The sequence below is a fragment of the Aspergillus ambiguus genome, assembly GCF_047715705.1.
Source record: "Aspergillus ambiguus strain CBS 117.58 unplaced genomic scaffold BDV59scaffold_10, whole genome shotgun sequence".
Classification (NCBI taxonomy): Eukaryota; Fungi; Ascomycota; class Eurotiomycetes; order Eurotiales; family Aspergillaceae; genus Aspergillus; species Aspergillus ambiguus.
This window is the reverse complement of record NW_027395523.1, coordinates 622,349-640,369: the sequence shown is the minus strand read 5'-3', so window position 1 is coordinate 640,369 and position 18,021 is coordinate 622,349. Positions and strand designations below refer to the sequence as shown.

Genomic DNA, 18,021 nt, shown 5'->3' with positions numbered 1-18,021 from the left:
AATGACGAAGGCGGCGGAGTTAACGGAGATAAGGAACTTGCTAGAAGGTGGAACTACATAGAGAGTACATGCTCACGTAGGCATAGGTATGGCCACATTTAAGCAGACATGCCATGCAGTTATTTGATAAACTCCAAGTGTACGTTTTAGATATGTAGACAATGATACCTGGCTTAATCCAATCATGTGTAAATCGCTTAACCATAATGCAGCAGCTCATGACAACACCACCATATTCAAACTATACTCCGGAGTACATGACCACATTCATCCCAAGAAATCCCCCAGCCTAGTCCTAGCTATAGAAGACCCTTGCGCGCCAGCTCTATCTTCCGTGACGCCTCACCCTCACGGTATCCTCCTCGCGAAACACAGACAGCGCTTCCCTCCCCCAGCTCGACCTTCTCCTCGACATCGGGGTGGGGACACGGACAATGGTGTGGAAAGTGGACGCACGCAAGGGTTCCAGGACAAAGATACTTGTCGCATTGCGCTGAACGGCAGTAACGGTTAGTGATCCATAGACAGTTTATACCTATGGTTGAGTAGAGAACGTACCGGACTCCCACATGCTCTGGTACCGTGAACTATCACTTGGGACATTCTGCGACTTTTGCTGGTGGAATTCTTGCTGGCCGCCACCGCCAAACATATGCTCGAAGAACTGGAATTGGGCCTGGGCCACAGAGGCCAGCAGGAGCAATGCCCCGAGCGTTCGGATCCAGGCGATCATTTCTATGGTATATCGAGGATAGCGACAAACCGCAAGGGACAAGTAACAGATCAAGCGCAGCAAAAAAATTCCCGCAGCGAGGGAGCGAGGAAACGTGGAGGAGGTGGGATGGACAAGGATATACATCGCCGGCGATGAAGCCAGCTCGCGCCAGGGCACGTGACCACGCCAAGCGGCCGAAAAAAGTTCCCATCAACTCCGACCTCAAACCTCTCCGCAGCTCATCCATTCCTCTCCCCGTCCGGCAATGTTACAACCAAGACTTCTGGCGCCCTTCCGGGCGCTAGAACGAGCCATTGCGCCGGCCCTTCGGTCCACACAACCCATCACTCGCCCACTATCCTCAACGCCGTCGATATTCCCGCGCACCATCTCCGCACCGACAACACGCATCTCGAACCTCCACCGTCTCCTCCCCTTCTCGCAGGTGCGGCACGCCTCACACGCCTCTCAGGGTACCGCCAACCGACACGCGCGGGATCCCGCCGGCAAGCGTCTCGGGGCGAAGCGCACTGGCGGCGAGTACGTCGTGCCAGGGTGCATCATCTTCCGACAGCGGGGGACGAAATGGTTTCCCGGTGAGAACTGCGCCATGGGGCGGGACCACACGATTTACGCGGCCGAGGCGGGCTACGTGCGCTACTACCTCGACCCGGAGCGGCATCCGGATCGCAAATACATCGGCGTCGTCTTCGAGAAGGACGGCAAGCTGCCCACGCCGCGGAACGCCCCCAGCCGGCGCAAGCTGAACCGCGTCGCGGTGCCCCGTACGCCGGAGACAGAGGCGACAGCGCAGTCGGACCTCGTGGCGGATGTGGCGGAGAACGGTACGACCGTCTCGAGCGTCGAGGCCGCCAACGCCGGAACCGGTGCGCAGCTGCGTCCTGGGTACATGTACCGTGAGGCGAACTGGCAGATTGGTCGCGCGGCGGAGAAGGCGGGTATCTCGGCCAAGTCGTATAACCGTCGGAACCGTTGGCTGGCGTGGCGGAAGAGACAGGCTCGTGCGGAGCGCGCTGCCCAGATGAAGAGTCTCAAGAACAAGAAGAAGGCGTCGAAGAAGGCCAAGGGTGGTCGCTAGATGGATCCTCTTGCATTGTCATATCCCCACATGTATTTTGGTTGATGCACAATAACGGGCTGCAAGGTGTTTTATTGTATTATAGGAAGATGTCTTTTACCACAAGCAGATTTTCTCTTTTCATCCATTGACGACTTGTATATTGGCGTAGCATAATCAATGTATGATTGTGTCCGGCAATTAAACACTAGAAACAGGCAAAATCAGGGGGTATATCCGTTTCTTTTCCAATTAATGGATCCAATACTCCCAACTGCAACTCGGGCAGCACAACACTCCGATACAAAAACCATCACTGGTCAACCAGCTTGCCTAAAATCAAACTCTGGCAGACAAACTCATTACCTACTATCCTGAAGTTGGGTTCTCTTCCAAGGTCACCGCCACGAATGGAGTCGGCCAACTCGCCTCTCTTTCGCTTCCGAGCGTTCTGAACGGGCTGGGCTTTATGGGAACCAGGGCCCGAAAGGCCGGCTATGGCGGAGGCCTTCTCGTCATTATCCACGTAGATCCAGTCCCATGTAGCAGAACCGGTCTTCGGTTGTTGGTCTAGAATGGCCCGCACGGACTTGATATCAGAAACTCGCTCGACGCGTGCAGCTCCCAGAGCATAAGTCAAGAAAAGATAAGCCTTTCTTTTCTCCTCGTCTGCCTTACTACGTCCCATGACAATCAGAACGGACTGTCCATGTAGCAGATTCGGACGAGCGGCAATAGTATCGGGCAGATGGGCCTTATTGGCTGGGTATGAGGGGAGAATTCGAGACTTCGTCGCGCCGTTGAGGTATGACGATTCACCCGCGGGTAGAAGGTACATCTCCCAATCCACGACTCGGCCTTGGGACACGCAGTCTTCTATCCAGCGGTCCGAGAGACAAGGCAGGTTCAGCGCCAATGCCTGCATGTATTTAGGCCGCCGGGAATGCCTGTCCGCGATCAAACAAGCAAATCCCACGTCCTCCGCACCGCTGGAAAGACGAAACTGGCCATGGGATCCGGTTGACCCAGGAGCGGGCGACTTAGTGGGAGTGACCTGCGCAGCACTCACAGGTAGGTCGAAAAGTTCGTTGAACCCATCGTGCAAAATGCGTCCATCATTGTCATGGATCATCTGCACGATACGTGATTTGGCATCATCGTTTTCACCGTAGGAGACCGCGAACACCATCCCGGCGAACAAACCATTTAAAGGGCGGACACTGCGAGACAGCCGGGTGCTTGGGGAGGCCGGAGTTGTGCGTCTGTCAGAAGGAGTTTGGACTCGGCCTCCTGTTTGGGCGTTGGGAGCGCTGTACGCGTAATCTCGGTCTTTCAGTCGATTGTACATGTTCGTGTCCATGTATATTTGGGAGATAGGGACCTTGACCAGGCTCTCCGGACCTAATAGCTTCCCATCGGGAAGAGTCTTGGGCTGCTTGGGCCCCAATATGAGAGTGGAATAGCCATGCACATCGGTCATAGTGCCTCCCTTAGCGATCTCCTCGGGGGTGAGCTTGTCCTCAAATCCCCTGACAATATGCGTTACCTTTGGGACATTGGGCTTGTCCACCTTGACGGCATCGCCGATCCGCAGCTCCAGCTTCTTGACAGAGTTCACAGATACTTCAACTGGGTCACTGTCCACAAATCTGACCAGATAACGGGATTGTTGCGCGCCAAACCGCGGTCCTAGACATGTTGCAGGGTAGTACGCCCGTTTCATTCCAGTCCATGGAGCAAGAATTTGGTTCTCCAGTGAGTGAAATCCAGCATCGAGGACGGAAGCCTCTGTGACGGGGACGTCTTCGGTGACATCCATTGTTTGCTCTTCCGTGACATCGGGAGTTTGTCGTTCCTCCGATTCGCTCTCGATTTGACTGCTCCTAATCACAACCTCTACAACTGGCTGGGATTGAACTGATTTCGAGCGTGGCCTTCCTCGAGGTTTTTTCGGCTTTGCATTTGGTTCGTGGTTTGGCTTTGGTTCGCGAGACGGTGGACGACCCAAGCGGCTTACACGTTCCTTACGCGAACGATGGAGTTGTGGCGAATCTTCCACATCCCATATAGATCTTTCTCGCCTGGTAGGTCTGGATCGCTTCTCAAAAAGCGACAGAGACCTAACGGGTGTCATCTCTTTTCGCGGTTCCGCTTGTTCATTGGCTGCTAGAGGAGGAAGGTGAGATTTCGAGTGAGGAGTAACCGGTTTCACCGGGTCAGATGCAATGGCATATTGTCTGTCGTTCCGGCGACGCCTCTTTCTTGGAGGAATGGGGGACATTGCAACGGCTGATCTGAATTCGCGGTCCTCGGTGGTGAGGATATTGAAGTCGAGCTCAAACGGGCCGTGTCCGACTTGAGGAGAGGCATCGGCAGCGATTTCCGTCAAGCGCCTGCGCTGACGGCCACTGGGGCTTGAAAGGATTTTGGAAGGGAATATGTGTTTCATAGGTGAGGAACCGTCTGATACTATCGACGGTCTCGGGTGGCCCCGTTCATCACGGGTGACATAGAGAGGAGGCAGGTCGTCGTCTTCTTGATCCATCTCCTCATTCAAAAGATTACACCATTCTGGATTCTGGAGTCGGTTTGGACTTGTTTCCGGGATACTAGTTCCAGGAATTTCTTCGCGAGAGCTGTGTGGATGGCGTCGGACTGGAGTTTCAGCAACACGGGAGGGCATTGAGGAAAGATTGTCCCTGCCATCAAAATTTTCTGATCTGCCACCAGGGCCCAGGAGGTTCTGAATTGCAGAGTTACTAGAGACAGCAGCACTAGTCTCTCCGGTGCCTTGGGCTTCGGGAAAGTCGTTTAGTGAGCCCTGCGAGCTAGCGGATCCAGATCTAGGTCGCACTACTCTGTCCTCATCCTGCAGTTGAAATGAAACACGGCTCCTATGAGAGGTTGATGGAGGGGTAGACCGTAAACGATGTTGTTTTGCGGGCGATGGTGACTTGGGCAAGTCGGCCGTAGATAGATCTTGATAACCAACTTTAGGTGTTTGGTGAGGATCCCCTGGCTCGCCTTCATCTTCTTGGTTTCGACTGGGGGATAGCTGAGAGTCCTTTACAATTAATACCTGTGATCCCGCGATTTCATCGACTTCCGCCTGATCTGAGTCCCCGGTCTGGGCCTGGGACCCAATGGATGCTGAAAGTACCTGTGATAACCGTTCATGAGCATCCGCTGCGGCCGCCACAGGCGTCGCTGACTGGGCATCACAATTCTCCTTGTCTTCTTCTGTGGACACATTCTCCTGTGACCGCGGGACCGGCGGGAATATCTCTTCTTCTTGCTCTGTCTCTTCTTCACTGGTTCCTCCGGGTGGGAGGGCGGGCGGGCCTTGTGTTTCATCCTCTGGGACAGTACTAGGTCCATTGGCCCAAACTTGTCTTTCCGGTTGTTCTGGCGATGATGCTGTCGCTTGCTGACGGCCACGGTGGCTTTCCGGGCGCGGAGGAGCAGAAAGTCCAGCAAATTGGGCTGCAGCCTCTTCGTTGATCATCTTCTCACGTCTCATTCGCTCCACGAAGCTGGGTTCCTTCTCGAATTCGCCATCGCTTTGCTCTTCCGAGTAGATATTCTCCGCGGAGCGGGTCATCCTCTCCCTGAGGATTCTATCACGTTGGGCCTGTGATTCCTTCATAGTTATATAGGTCAAATGCGGCTCGGACGAGTCCCGTGGGAATGTGGCCGCCATATTGTGCAACGGGGAAGACATGGCCGTGACAAGAGGGTGCCCCTGGATCGGCAGGTTCGGCGACGGCCGGTCAGACAGCGGATCAACATTTTGACCATGCACGAGAGGCGAAGATGGGGCCTGCGTAGCTTTGAAGACCTGGCTGAGTGCCATGATACCGCTGGAATCGACATCGGCTGCCAACGGATTTCGCGACACAGTTGAAGGGGTTTTCGCTGCAATCCCATCGACATTCGCATGCTTCACTGCTGTTGCGGGGGTTTTCGATACAAAACGCTGTGACTCGGGAAAGAGATTCGGCTGGTAGTGAAGAGGAGACGACTCCCCTAGTTTCTGGCTGCTCTCATCTTCATTATCGTTGTCCTCGAGGTTGACGGCATCGGGGTTAGCGTTGTCGAATCCAGCCAGCAAGTCGATATGGCCAGTATCTCCCTCATGGAGGGTGGCGAGCGTGTCTTGTGCCTCGAAGTTACTGTCGAGACAGGAGGTGGCTGCTTCTTTGTTCTGTCGGATAACGTCGTCGTAGACCGATTGGGAAATGACCTGGGTGTCCGAGGGGGCTGTTTCTGCTGGGCTCATTTTCCTGGATAGGTTGGGGGTGGATGTATTCGCTGTCTTGTGTTGGTCAAGGGAAGAGTGGTTTGCATCGATCATGCCGGTACCATATTGTTCTGAACGGCTGGAGGGGGATTTGAGGGGATTTTCCCGGGACGCCGACCTAGAGTCAGACACCTGGTGCTGGGGATCGTTCTTAGTGGAGTTGGAAAGAGAATTCTGGGTGAACTGGGAGGGTGCAGATTCCTGATGGAGATGATTGGTGTGAGCTCGGTCGAGACGCAGACGAGGCTGATACTCACTAGCCCCAACGCGACGCGTTGCAAATGCGCAATGTCGATGCTGTCGTCCTGGGTCTCCATAGTGGTTTTGCACCCACTACATCCCACATATGAAAGAAAGAGGGCCTGACGACCAGGCGGGTTTTCATTGAATTGGCGGGTGAACTGTGGTTGCTGAACGACCATAAAGTTCCTCGTCGGACGAAACAAAAACGCGAAACGCGTAGTGCACGTGATTCTTTTCAATATTACCGGATCAGGTTAGACCGTCCTTCGATCAGGGGATTAACCCGCCCAATAATACGTAGTAGTTCTTCTGGCTCTCCGTAACCATCGCCATCAACTTGTCCCTAACTCCAATTGCCCAAGCTATGGTTACCGCACCTGGTCATCGACCCCTGGACTTCTTCCGTTGCGGATACAACATAGCGGGCGTTCGGGTTTATCCGGATCTCCGAAATGTTACTCCGTAGGTGTTCGCAACGGCTGTACTCATGTCTATTATAAAAATTCCCTTCTCTGCCGCCTGCCGCCTGTATGCTTCGCATTGACTAGAATTTCGCAAAAGCTCTCAATTAGATTGAGGTGCCATCTCAAATCCCTATTTTACCATTCCTTTCACAAACTGAGCTGTAACTGTTGCCGACAAATGAGCTGGCCAAGCAACTATAGAAACGTCCCAGGCCTTCTGCATTGATACTTCAAAGAGAAAGAAGAAAATCATAAATAACGAAAGATCGGAGTCTCCCCTCTACGAGCCCGCCACTGATTGGTACTCTGCAGGACATCTGGGCAACCGGAAATCACCCATCCCCATTTCTTAATGAAGAGCTCAGTTACCTCCCAGTTCCTAGGGTCACTCGGCTCCCCCCAGACAAGCAACATGTTTTCAGGTACATCACTGTTCCAAAATCCCAATATGTCCAGACAGAATTCATCCTCGTCGTAATTATTCTGCGCGCGGATCAAGTTATCCCGGGCTCTTGGATGTGGAAAGAAATCAAGCCATGGGTGATGCTGTCCAGAGCATTGAGTGGCTGTGGGCTGAAGAGCTGGTGGCAACGAGTCTTTGATAGGCCACGGTTGCATCTGGTTAAATGGCGAGAGAATATCTGCCTCACAAAGGCCGTTAGGTGATAACCCCAAAAGAATGATGTTGTTGAGGTAGGCACGGTAGACATTCACCCTTGTTAGGGTTAATAATTGATCGGCAGCAGGAGAGCCGCGAATGTAATTCCTATAAGCAGCACAGATAAACCTGTCAAGGAGCTCTGCTTTCAGCTGGGACTGGCTGACAGTAATCGTCGAAGATTGACGCATCTCCGGCGTCTCGTCCGCAGGCCTGACCCTATGGCGCTTGCGCAGTCCTGGGAGAGTTAACCAAAAACTATAGAGCCACCTGCATGGAATATAACTCACGGTATGCTCTCTGATTTACCCTGTTTTGTCGTCGCCGCCTTTCAACTGGGTTGTGGATGCCGCCCCATTCATCAGAGGGCTCAATCTTGACCCCATGGGCGTTCCTAGAGACTGATGCCCACGCCGTTTCCCTGGAACTAGCCGAGTAAGGTATTATTTCCATCCTTTCATACAAAAGGCAATAGGAAAGATCGAGAGTCAGATGGAGTGCTGAATCTTATCTGGGCAGAATGGATTTATAATAGTACCGTAGCTGACCACGTGATTCATGTTCCCGTGCAACGCAAAGCAATCGGGATCTCTTGGCTTACTATATCTATGGATCTAATATTTGTTATAAGCTCTTAGATAGGAGAATGCGGGACTACATAGGCCCCCATATGCATACTCCACTGCTCGGAGAGTTACCGGTACAAGGAGAAAGTTCGCGGGTGGTCATCGTTGACTACATCGTAGGCTTGATTTTGACCCTTACCGGGGAGATCGGTATAGATACGGTCCTCTTCCAGTTCCCGGCGATTAGAGCAAGCAGTACATGGTAATACAGGGGCTGCTATACCCCATACGAAAGCAGCCAGCACACCAGAGCAAGCGCTGAGGAGGGCTAGCTTTACGAGGGACTACTGGAAGAATGTTCAGATCGGGGATATTATCCGGCTACATGAAAGAGAGTGTGTGCCTGCTGATGTTGTTATTCTATCAACGTCCATCCCCGAGGGCTCCTGCTATGCGGAGACGAAAAATTTTTGGACGGAGAAACCAACCTTATAGTTCGCCTTGCACTTAAATGTAGCCGTCAACTACAACATGCAGAGGACTGCGAAGCGGCACGATTTGTGATTGACAGCGAAGCTCTGCACGCCGATATGCATACCTACACTGGTGCGCCGCACTGGTACTCAAATGGTCTCAATCTTGTTCAACGAACAAGAAACAAAGCGGTGGACCTTAAGCTACAGCATGGGCAAATGGTTAGAGGTGCATCCGCCCGGGTAATTTTCACCAAGAGCATTTGACGAGATCAAAGTTGACGATTGACCGTCAACTGCCGGACAAATACAGTTGCATTCGTCCACATTTTTCACCAAGAGCTTCTCACGAGATCTTTGTTGAACCGCGATTTTAGTGGGCTTGGTGGAACCCCGGGTCTTGCTGCCCTGATGTGAGTTATCGATCACGAGGAGATTATATTAAAATACATTAGAAATATTTAACTACTATCACCAGGTAGGATACCAACCTGGCGACTGAGGACCTGTGAACCCCTGAAACTGAGTTCCAGCAGAAATCCATGGACAGGTAGACTGGCCATAGACCCACTAGTGACTGATCAACGGTGATCAATCGATTCTCGAACAGCGTCTAAGCTGCACAGCCGCCGGGAACGACGGATTCCCGAGCCGGAATCATGCCAAAACGAATCTATTGGATGTCATTATTCTTTGGTAAAGGATAATCGCCCGGCTGTGCTTTACTACAGCCTTGCGGTCGACTCGACGACCCGTCTGGCCTGTCTTCTTGGCCACCAGGATGCCTATATAGCACACCTTCCTCGCTCTTATGTTCTAACAACATCGAGCATTGCACCTTCAGAGTGTTCTCGCGAACATTTCTGAAGATGGCAGCTTCCTCGATCTCTCTCCGAAAATTCACAATTGCATGGATCTGCGCTCTGCCGACCGAACTGGCAGCTGCGAAGGCTATCCTAGACAAAGTGTACAGTCCTCCGCAACAGCTGCCACCGGCGGATCACAACGTGTACACTCTCGGCAAAATAGGCCGACGGGGTGTGGTGATTGCGTGTCTCCCCGACGGAATCTACGGAACTACGTCTGCAGCGATCGTCCTTGCTAAGATGACCTCAACATTTCCATCTCTTCAGTTCGGACTGGTGGTCGGTATCGCCGGAGGCGTCCCCAGCCAGCAAGCCGATGTACGCCTCGGCGATGTGGTGGTTTCAAAGCCAACCGCCACTTCCCCAGGTGTGATACAGCATGACCGTGGAAAAGCAATCCAAGATATGGGCCTGCAACGAACCGGATCATTGAACAAGCCCCCTCTTGCCTTGTTAAACGTGATGGCAGAAGTGGAGGCCAACTCCATGCTGGGCCCCAATGCCATCAATGACACTGTACAAAACGTACTGAGCATGAATGAACCAATGAAGCAGAAGTTTGCAAGGCCTGATGAGGACTTGCTCTTCCACAGATCATATCACCATCAAGGGGACAATGCCGATTGTTCGGGATGCGATCGGAGTTTCTTGATCGAACGTGAACGCCGGGAGCCCAATATACCGGTGGTCCATTTCGGTGGTATTGCGTCAGGAAACCTGGTCGTGAAGGACCCGCAGTACCGAGACGAAGTTGGCCGGAATTGTGACGCCCTTTGCTTTGAGATGGAAGCCGCCGGGTTAATGGACCAACTCCCGTGTGTGGTAATCCGTGGGATCTGCGACTATTGTGACTCCCACAAGCACAAACAATGGCAAGGTTATTCGGCTTTAACAGCTGCCGCGTTCGCTAAACACCTCTTATCCATTGCGCCTGTCAGCAGACAGGAAGACAGAGATAGCCCCTGCGTGATTCCTTTCCGGAAAAACCCTCGTTTTGCTGGACGTGAGGACGAAATCAGAAGGATAACCGACCTGTGGTTGGAGGACCATGGCCAAAGAAGGATCGCTCTCACTGGCTTAGGGGGAGTGGGAAAGACTCAAATCGCCCTCGAACTGGCCTACCGCGTGCGAGCTCAAGACCCAGAGTGCTCCGTTTTCTGGATTCCCTGCGTGAACCAGGAGGGAGTTGAGCAGGCATTTATGAATATCGCTCAAAGCCTAGGGCTAGACGCTAGTCCAGCGAATGCCAAAACGCGAGTGAAATCGTATTTAAGCCAAGCAGACACGGGGAAGTGGCTTTTGATCTGCGACAACGCAGACGATATAGATATGTGGTCTAACACCGATGACCCAGCCAGATCACTGAACGAGTATCTTCCACGAAGTGAGCAAGGGCATGTCATCTTCACCACCCGCAACGAAATACGCGCCAAGGAGCTCGCTCCATTCAACGTCATCTCGGTATCCGAAATGGATCCAGAAACCGCCCGAGCTGTCCTCCTGAAGTATCTTATTCGACCGGATCGTCTTGACCACGAAACATCCACTTTACTTCTTCAGCACCTCACTTTTCTGCCACTGGCTATCGTGCAGGCAGCTGCATATATCAACGAAAATGGCATCAGTCCGCGAGACTATCTGACGCTTCTACAGGTACAGGCGCAGGATATGTTAAGCGAGGACTTCCAAGTCGAAGGACGCTATCCTGAGCACCGAAACTCAGTCTTCACTACCTGGCAAATCTCGTTTCACCAGATCCAGCGGATGAACCAGCTAGCAGCGGATTACCTGTCGTTTATGGCATGTATCAATCCACGGGATATTCCAAGATCAATTCTACCGCCGGCAAAAACACCGAAGAAAAAGCACGACGCTCTTGGCCTGCTCAAAGCGTACTCCTTCATCAACTTCCAAGACGATGATTGTATCAGTATCCATGGGCTTATTCAACTTGCAACCCGGAACTGGATGGAACAATCCCACCTCCTCCACTCCTGGGTATCGAAAGTGGCACATAGACTGAGCGAAGTTCTTCCAGATGGTGACCATGCCAACCGAAAAATTTGCAGAGAATACCTGCCACATTCCCTCTTCCTCATCAATGGGAGTGACAGAAAAAAGGTCCAAGCAAAACAGTACGTTGACTTGGTTCGGAGATCTGCTTTCTATCTTTACAGTGACGGGAGATATGATGAAGCGGAAGTTTTGCTTGCCGATGCCATTTCTCTGCAAAAGAAGATTAACGCCGGGACTGAGCCGTCTACCCTAGCCAGCATTGACAAACTCACACATATCTACAGACACCAGGGACGATGGGAAGAATCGAAAAATCTTCAGCGAAAAATGTTAAAGGCCTGCAGACGGATTCTAGGACCAGGCCACCCCGACACTCTAATGAGTGTGAACGACCTTGCCATGGATTATTGGAGCCAGGGATTGTTGAAGGATGCGGAAAGTCTCCTCAAATGGGTTGTAGAAGCCCAAAAACAATCCTCCCGGTCTGAGAGTCTCGATATCGTATTCAGTACAGCCAACCTTGCGTTGGTGTACCAGGATCAAAGACGATACAAGGAAGCCGAGGAGCTTCAGACCCAGGCCTTTGAGGAGAGAAAGGCTCGTTTTGGGCTTCAAGACTCGTCTACGCTGATCAGTATGGCTAGTCTCGCGTCAATTTACCGAGAACAGGGGCGATATAAGGAAGCCGAAGAGTTGCAGACTCAATGCACACAAACCACGGAAGCTGTTCTTGGACCGGCACATCTATTTACGCAGTTCAGCAAGGCCAGCCTCGCATCAATATACCGGGACCAGGGTCATTACGAAAAGGCCAAAGAGCTCCAGACCCGGCAGTTAAATGATAGCAAAGAGATTTTTGGTCTAGAGCATCCGTCTACAATGATTTGCGTGGCAAATCTTGCCCGTACCTGGATACTCCTGGGAAAACCCAAGAAAGCTGTTTCTTTAATGACCAATTGGCCCCGGCATGGAACCAAACAACTGAGAGTCAGCCATCCAGGGGTGAAAGTGACCCAACCCACTCGTGCCAAACCGCAAGCATTGGGGACCTACCCATTTGCAGAACCGTCTGGGGGCCAACTAAGTGAGGAAACGAGTGTTAAAAGCTTTATACTTCAATGGCTGCTCAGCGCCAGCGCCAACAGCAATCCGGCCGAACAGCGAAGCTCCAACGCAAACATCCGAGCAAATATCACTCTCCGCCAGGCTCCGGAGTTTACTTCCCTTCCGGAGGGACTTTCACCAAACGCGATTCCGCAAAAAATGAGGGTGTACTGGTCTCGCTCTTGTTCATGGCACATTGACAATGTTTACGGTAATAGCCGACTCTGAAGCACATGGATACCGTATCGTCCAGCAGAGTCGGCACTTATCTGCCGCCATGAGCGAAAGGACGAGATTGACGGTGACTTTTGGCAAGAAAAGGCAGCGAGACACCATGGGCATCAGCAGAGTACAGGGATGACTGGCGGTGGCATAGATGACTACTAAGTATACATTGCTCCTCTTATGATTCAGATAGACCAGGCTTAGAGGGTTCGCAAAATCCGTTAGCGGAGACCAGGTAAGTGGCCAGACAACGCCGGTGTTGTGGACGGGTGCGCGTCTAAGAAACGAGTGCGGCTCACTAAAGAAGTGAATTCGCACGTCATGTATAGTTTCGTTATATTATTGTCTATGTGTCTTATCTTGGGCATTGCGAACGGTGTCTCTTGGGTTCGCAGCAAATCCTTTTATACTTATGGATTCGGCTCATATGGGGAGACGCCAGTCACCGGGTGATGAACGCATGGAGATACTCCTCAGGCGGACGGATTGAAGCACGGTCCTTTTCGGTTGAGGAACATTATTCTTTCCGGCGATATTTTGGAGCACTGGGCGTATCGTGGCGTGAGCCTGCGAGGGCAGGACGGCCCTCGCCAACGTGATATTTAATTACTATTCAGATGTTGTTTGACTGATATTGTAGCTGTGAGACTGAAGATGTAGTAGTCATTCAGTATATTGGTACATTAGGTTACAATATTGGGCAAGTCTTGCACATCTAATACACAACCAAAAGCCCAGGTATCCAGTTAGAAACCCAAAGCAAAAGGGAGCCGGATCAATCACGCGTACGATTCGGTACCCACCGCCTGATCGTCAGTTCCCGGACTTTATAGTGCCCAAGCAGAGCTCCAATGTCTCCCGAAGACATGCGAGTGTCTGCAACGGTGGGTGGGGGGATTTCCACGTAACAGACCACTAGAGTCTTCCGCACTTGTGCCTGGACACGGTTCACGCAATGGAACCACCACCAGCTGCGACCCTGTTTTCTAGCACAGTGGGCTTTCCGCTCTTCAGTTTCAGACCAGTAAGGATGGTCATACGAGGGGATGACCACAACAGCAAATTCGGCGTGTGAGAAAACAGGTCCGCGGTTATATAGTAGATAGTCCACTCCAAATTTCACACCGGAGCGCACCACCCATCCAAGAGATCGGAAATGATGGTACACGACGTACGAAACCAAGAACGTATCGTCGGTGTCCACATCGGGAGAGTCTCGCGGGGGGAATGATGAATGCTGACAAAACAGCTGCAAAAGAGAAGGGGTTGAAACAGGGCTATTTTCCCGGCGGTCGTATATCTGCAGTGCCCCAAGGCCATACACTAGGAAAAATGCCTCCTCGTTGGATAATTGAAGATGTTCTTCGTTTTTTAGAGCATCTTCATGGATCGGTTTCTGCCCGTTTACCGCCGATGACTCCGGTAAAAACAGAGCAGCAGACTCAGATGAGAACTCTTTAGCTTGCACAACTGGTGAGAATCGCACTGTTTTCCCATTGGGAGATTTCTTCCCGGGAGAATCAGACCCTTTACTGCCGTCTTCTTGTGCTACAGAGCGATGTGACTCAAGCTGCCGGGCCTCTCGAGCTTTCCTCAGAGAGTACTTTTCGGTGGTAGGGGCGGTGCCATTAGTCCCGCTGGTTGTCGACACGGAGGACGGGTCGACTGATGCTTCGCCGGCGGCCTCTCTCGCCGCAGCTTCTGCCTTAAGCCTCTCTTCGATGGCGAGTTTCTCCATCCTCGCTCGCTCCAACTTGAGCTCGCGACGCTCTGACCTCCGCTGACGGGTGACCTCTTCGCTGGTAAGCCCTCCAAGCAAGCCGCGCCGCTTCTTTTCTTGTTCCAGCCAGTTTGGCTCACTTCGACTTAGATTTCCCTTTCCGAAGAAGCCCATCTCCCATAGTGCCCGGATGGCCTTTCTATCGGTGACATGGACGGACGACGTTTCCCAGTCAAAGTACGCGGGATAGATCTCTTGCTGGGGAGGGGCGATGAGATATGTCAGATATGACAGGAGCACACTGACTACGGAGAGCGGGTTATGAGGAATGAGAGGAGGTAACGGATGGACGAGGACGGGAAGCAGGAAGCGATGGATGTGCCTATAATTGGGCCTCTGGGGCCGCTGTCGACGACCTGGGGGTTTGGCCGGGGCAGACGAATCCCCCGGCTGAGCAGTAGGTACAGGGTCGGACGGTGAAGCCATGACTATCAAATCCTGACAGATGTGATATTATTAAGGATAGGTAGTCTACGAGGGACGGAAGAGTCAGCATGAAACTCTCCATTACGAAAAAATGCAAGCAGAGCTGCAGTTGATGTATTCTCCTCAGATACCGTAGTAGTCAAATAAACCCATCATCGACAACGACTAGAAATCAAGGTGCCATTGCCTCTGCTTGGGTATAGTTTTCAATCATCACCGGAGATCAACTGCAAGCACCGCTGCACCACTTGGATAGAAGCGGCTGATGCTTACCAGAAAGGGTGTTTCTGGAGTAGTGAGCCAAGGAGGAATTAGGTACAGGTGTATATTTTCGAGGTAGATCATGTTTGAGCCTGGGAAGGGAGAGTCATCATTACACTCGATCCCAATGTCAAGTCATGCTGTCGTTGAGAGATGTTGCGGAAGAGAAGGAAGAGAAAATTCACGGGAGCGGATAAATAGTGAGGGCAGGCGGTGTGTCACGTGGCCCTTCACTCTGCCGAAAGAGAAAAAAAAACTTCATCGCAATTCGGAGATCAGCCTGTCCGTCCGTACGTGAAAACCAGAACTTTCCAAGTGTCTTCGCTCTCTATACACCTTCAAGTGAGTCTTTATACCCTGCAGATTTGCTATACAGCTCTGACCATTCCCAACTAGAATGCATCTTATGGTACGTTACCGCAATTGTTCATCCACAGCTCTCGGCCAGCTCTAATCTCGACTTCCTTACAGTACATCCCTGGCCCCGATGGAAAGCGGGTTTGTAAGTGCATCAATATACCGTCGCATGGTTGGGCATGACTGATCAATTTGACAATAGATACCTTGAAGAAGGTAAATTGAGGCGAACTCGAAGTCCGAACACAGACACTGATAGAGAAAAGGTTCTTGACGGACAAGTCACCAAGAGCGCTCATCCCGCTCGTTTCTCCCCTGACGACAAGTACTCTCGGTGAGTTTAGCACCTACGGATATGGAAGGATATCGAGCTGACGGTTCGATAGTCACCGCGTGACCCTCAAGAAGCGGTTCGGTCTGCTCCTCACCCAGCAGCCTGGTATGAATATCGATCTCCTATAATTGCAAAATCTGCTCGCATGATATTGACTGAGTATCAGAGGAGAAGGCTGCGGACCTGTAACGGGCGACAATGGATAGTTTGCGTGGATAATTTACGGGTGTTCTGATATCTGGCGAATGGTGTTACGACTGGGTTCTAACTGCCGAGAGACTTCTTGATTACCCTGTGTCTCTCTCTCATCTTGCATAGGGGTTAAAAGTATTGCTCACGATCGACGACTGTTTAGTCTAAATGCAAGATCACATATCTATGTCCTTGTAAATGTCTATGTTCTCGGACCCATCCCAAGTAACTACCGTCATAAACCCATCAATAACGTAACAAACAGTGTCGTGGGACTTTTACCAAACTCCGAGCCCAAGATCTATGCAAAAGCAAAATGGAACAGTGCGAGTGTCCTCTAACGTCTCTTCTTCGAGTTGATGTTCCGGCCAGCGCCAACCTTGACGCGCCCACCGTTCCGGTTTCTCTCACCACTCAAAATACTCGGCAGATAATCTTCGTCCATGAGATCATGCTCTTTTCGCTGTCTCCGGTTCTCCTCAGCAACGGCACGTGTGTACTCTTTCTGGTCTTCGGCCAAGATGAGCTCCGTGCCCCAGCCCTTCTGGCCACCACCACCCTTCCATTTTCCGCTTGCGCTGCCGTGAATGGGCTTCGGCACACTGAAACGGTTGCCGCGGTTGTTCCATTGCATGTTTTTCTTCAGGTGCATCGTGAACTGGCCGTTGGCAGTGGTAGTGCAGGAGACACGGGTAAGCGTGTCCTTTCCGCAGCGCGGACAAAACTGCTTGTTCATGTCCTTCGTAGTGAAGAAGCAAGCATGGCAGCGCTTGATGAAGGACTTGAGGTGGCGGATTCGTTGGAGAGTAGATGTCGAAAGCAGGTTCAGGTTCATCTGCAAGAGGACATTTTGACACTGTTGAAGACCATCAGTCTGGCTTTGGCTTCACCAACAAGAAGAGCGACTACTTACCGCGAAATCAGTTGTCATGGTGGCAACCTGCATGACCTTGGGCTCGGGCGACGCATCTGCCGAGATATTATCATCGCGGACCTGCCGCTTCTTCAAGTTGGACGGTGTGATCCACTCTCCGTCAGAATCTGAAGCCTCCCCGTCCTCCTCCTTGTCAATGCTGGATTCTGGCTCTGTCCCAGCGGAAGTCTCCTGCGGCACTTCCTCACCCTGAGTGTCTAGAGTGGCCTTCTTCAAATCATCCGCAACGGCGTCCACCTCCGCATTATTGGGCTTGTCTTCGTCCTTGGTCTCCGTCGTCGTAGTCTCGGATTCCTTGGCTTCTTCCGTCTTCACCGGCGGCTTGCCGTTCAGCTGTTTCTGGCCGGGCACACTTCGTAGTCGCCAGTCACCACCGTTTCTCTCGCACTCGACCTCATAAGCCAAAGCCAACACTTCCAGATCGGTGTAACTCAGCACGGCGCGGTCACCGGTCTTGCGCGCAAACTCGCTCACGATATTGACGCTTTGAAGCGACGGGGTGCGCTGCTTGACGAACGGCAGGTAGAGCGTCTCAACACGAGCGCGCGAGTCGGGATCCCGGATTTCCCTCACGACAGACGGGGTGATGAGGATTTCCTCGCATTGTGCGAGCAGGGTGGACAGCGGCGGGGTATTCTTCAGGACGGGACCGGCGTCGAGCACAATGGTATGGACCGACTTGGGCGGGGGAGTAGACTCCGTCATGCTAGGGATTGAGCTATTTCCTGCGTATATAAATAGTGGAGCTCAAGAGAAGGTGGGCGAGGGTGATGGTGGGGGAGGAGAACAAGAGTGATGTTCGTGCGGGATGAAATAAATTCCTTTGGTTTTTTTGGTGGTCCGTGCGTGGTCCTTCTTATCTTAGCGTCAGCTTATCGCACCACCACATCCCTCGATATACATCAGTCACATCAGCCGCATATTCCTCCTGCATCCGGGTCGACGACGCTACAAGTCGATGCACATCCTCTACAGATCACCAGCTGCCTGTTTCAGCGGGTGGCGATCCGGACAATTTGACTTCCGTGA

The 18,021-nt window shown here is 52.1% G+C and overlaps 8 protein-coding genes across 8 annotated transcripts; 3 read left to right on the top strand and 5 right to left on the bottom strand.

Annotated features, from left to right (window-relative positions):
• Window positions 1-157: 157 nt before the first annotated feature.
• Window positions 158-834, bottom strand: lcl2. The gene is made up of 2 exons (XM_073689317.1): window positions 559-834; window positions 158-493 (listed from the first exon to the last, which is right to left on the bottom strand). Exons 1-2 carry the CDS (start codon window positions 731-733, stop codon window positions 300-302), a joined length of 369 nt encoding a protein of 122 aa, XP_073549368.1. The 5' UTR covers window positions 734-834; the 3' UTR covers window positions 158-299.
• Window positions 835-959: 125 nt separating this feature from the next.
• On the top strand, window positions 960-1,937 carry BDV59DRAFT_175788 (mitochondrial 54S ribosomal protein bL27m). The gene has a single exon (XM_073689316.1). It carries the CDS (start codon window positions 981-983, stop codon window positions 1,812-1,814), a length of 834 nt encoding a protein of 277 aa, XP_073549367.1. The 5' UTR covers window positions 960-980; the 3' UTR covers window positions 1,815-1,937.
• A 169-nt stretch (window positions 1,938-2,106) lies between these two features.
• On the bottom strand, window positions 2,107-6,410 carry BDV59DRAFT_200940 (chromatin-binding protein RAD9; the record flags this gene model as incomplete). The annotated part of the gene is made up of 2 exons (XM_073693706.1): window positions 2,107-6,294; window positions 6,351-6,410. The coding sequence occupies 2 exons, from the start codon at window positions 6,408-6,410 to the stop codon at window positions 2,107-2,109; spliced, it is 4,248 nt and encodes a 1,415-aa protein (XP_073549366.1).
• A 259-nt stretch (window positions 6,411-6,669) lies between these two features.
• BDV59DRAFT_13602 (DUF3425 domain-containing protein) lies at window positions 6,670-7,965 on the bottom strand. Its single transcript, XM_073687062.1, has 2 exons — window positions 7,749-7,965; window positions 6,670-7,696 (listed from the first exon to the last, which is right to left on the bottom strand). The coding sequence occupies exons 1-2, from the start codon at window positions 7,909-7,911 to the stop codon at window positions 7,050-7,052; spliced, it is 810 nt and encodes a 269-aa protein (XP_073549365.1). The 5' UTR covers window positions 7,912-7,965; the 3' UTR covers window positions 6,670-7,049.
• Window positions 7,966-9,366: 1,401 nt separating this feature from the next.
• On the top strand, window positions 9,367-12,711 carry BDV59DRAFT_200939 (putative kinesin light chain; the record flags this gene model as incomplete). Its single annotated transcript, XM_073693705.1, has 1 exon — window positions 9,367-12,711. One exon carries the CDS (start codon window positions 9,367-9,369, stop codon window positions 12,709-12,711), a length of 3,345 nt encoding a protein of 1,114 aa, XP_073549364.1.
• Window positions 12,712-13,253: 542 nt separating this feature from the next.
• sen2 (tRNA splicing endonuclease subunit SEN2) lies at window positions 13,254-15,328 on the bottom strand. The gene has a single exon (XM_073689315.1). The coding sequence runs from the start codon at window positions 14,912-14,914 to the stop codon at window positions 13,484-13,486; it is 1,431 nt and encodes a 476-aa protein (XP_073549363.1). The 5' UTR covers window positions 14,915-15,328; the 3' UTR covers window positions 13,254-13,483.
• Window positions 15,329-15,452: 124 nt separating this feature from the next.
• Window positions 15,453-16,246, top strand: BDV59DRAFT_175776 (H/ACA ribonucleoprotein complex subunit NOP10). Its single transcript, XM_073689314.1, has 7 exons — window positions 15,453-15,517; window positions 15,572-15,584; window positions 15,647-15,677; window positions 15,735-15,748; window positions 15,799-15,866; window positions 15,919-15,971; window positions 16,033-16,246. The coding sequence occupies exons 2-7, from the start codon at window positions 15,573-15,575 to the stop codon at window positions 16,053-16,055; spliced, it is 201 nt and encodes a 66-aa protein (XP_073549362.1). The 5' UTR covers window positions 15,453-15,517; window position 15,572; the 3' UTR covers window positions 16,056-16,246.
• BDV59DRAFT_13440 (rRNA-binding endoribonuclease) lies at window positions 15,908-17,793 on the bottom strand. Its single transcript, XM_073687033.1, has 2 exons — window positions 16,972-17,793; window positions 15,908-16,914 (listed from the first exon to the last, which is right to left on the bottom strand). Exons 1-2 carry the CDS (start codon window positions 17,695-17,697, stop codon window positions 16,396-16,398), a joined length of 1,245 nt encoding a protein of 414 aa, XP_073549361.1. The 5' UTR covers window positions 17,698-17,793; the 3' UTR covers window positions 15,908-16,395.
• Window positions 17,794-18,021: the final 228 nt, after the last annotated feature.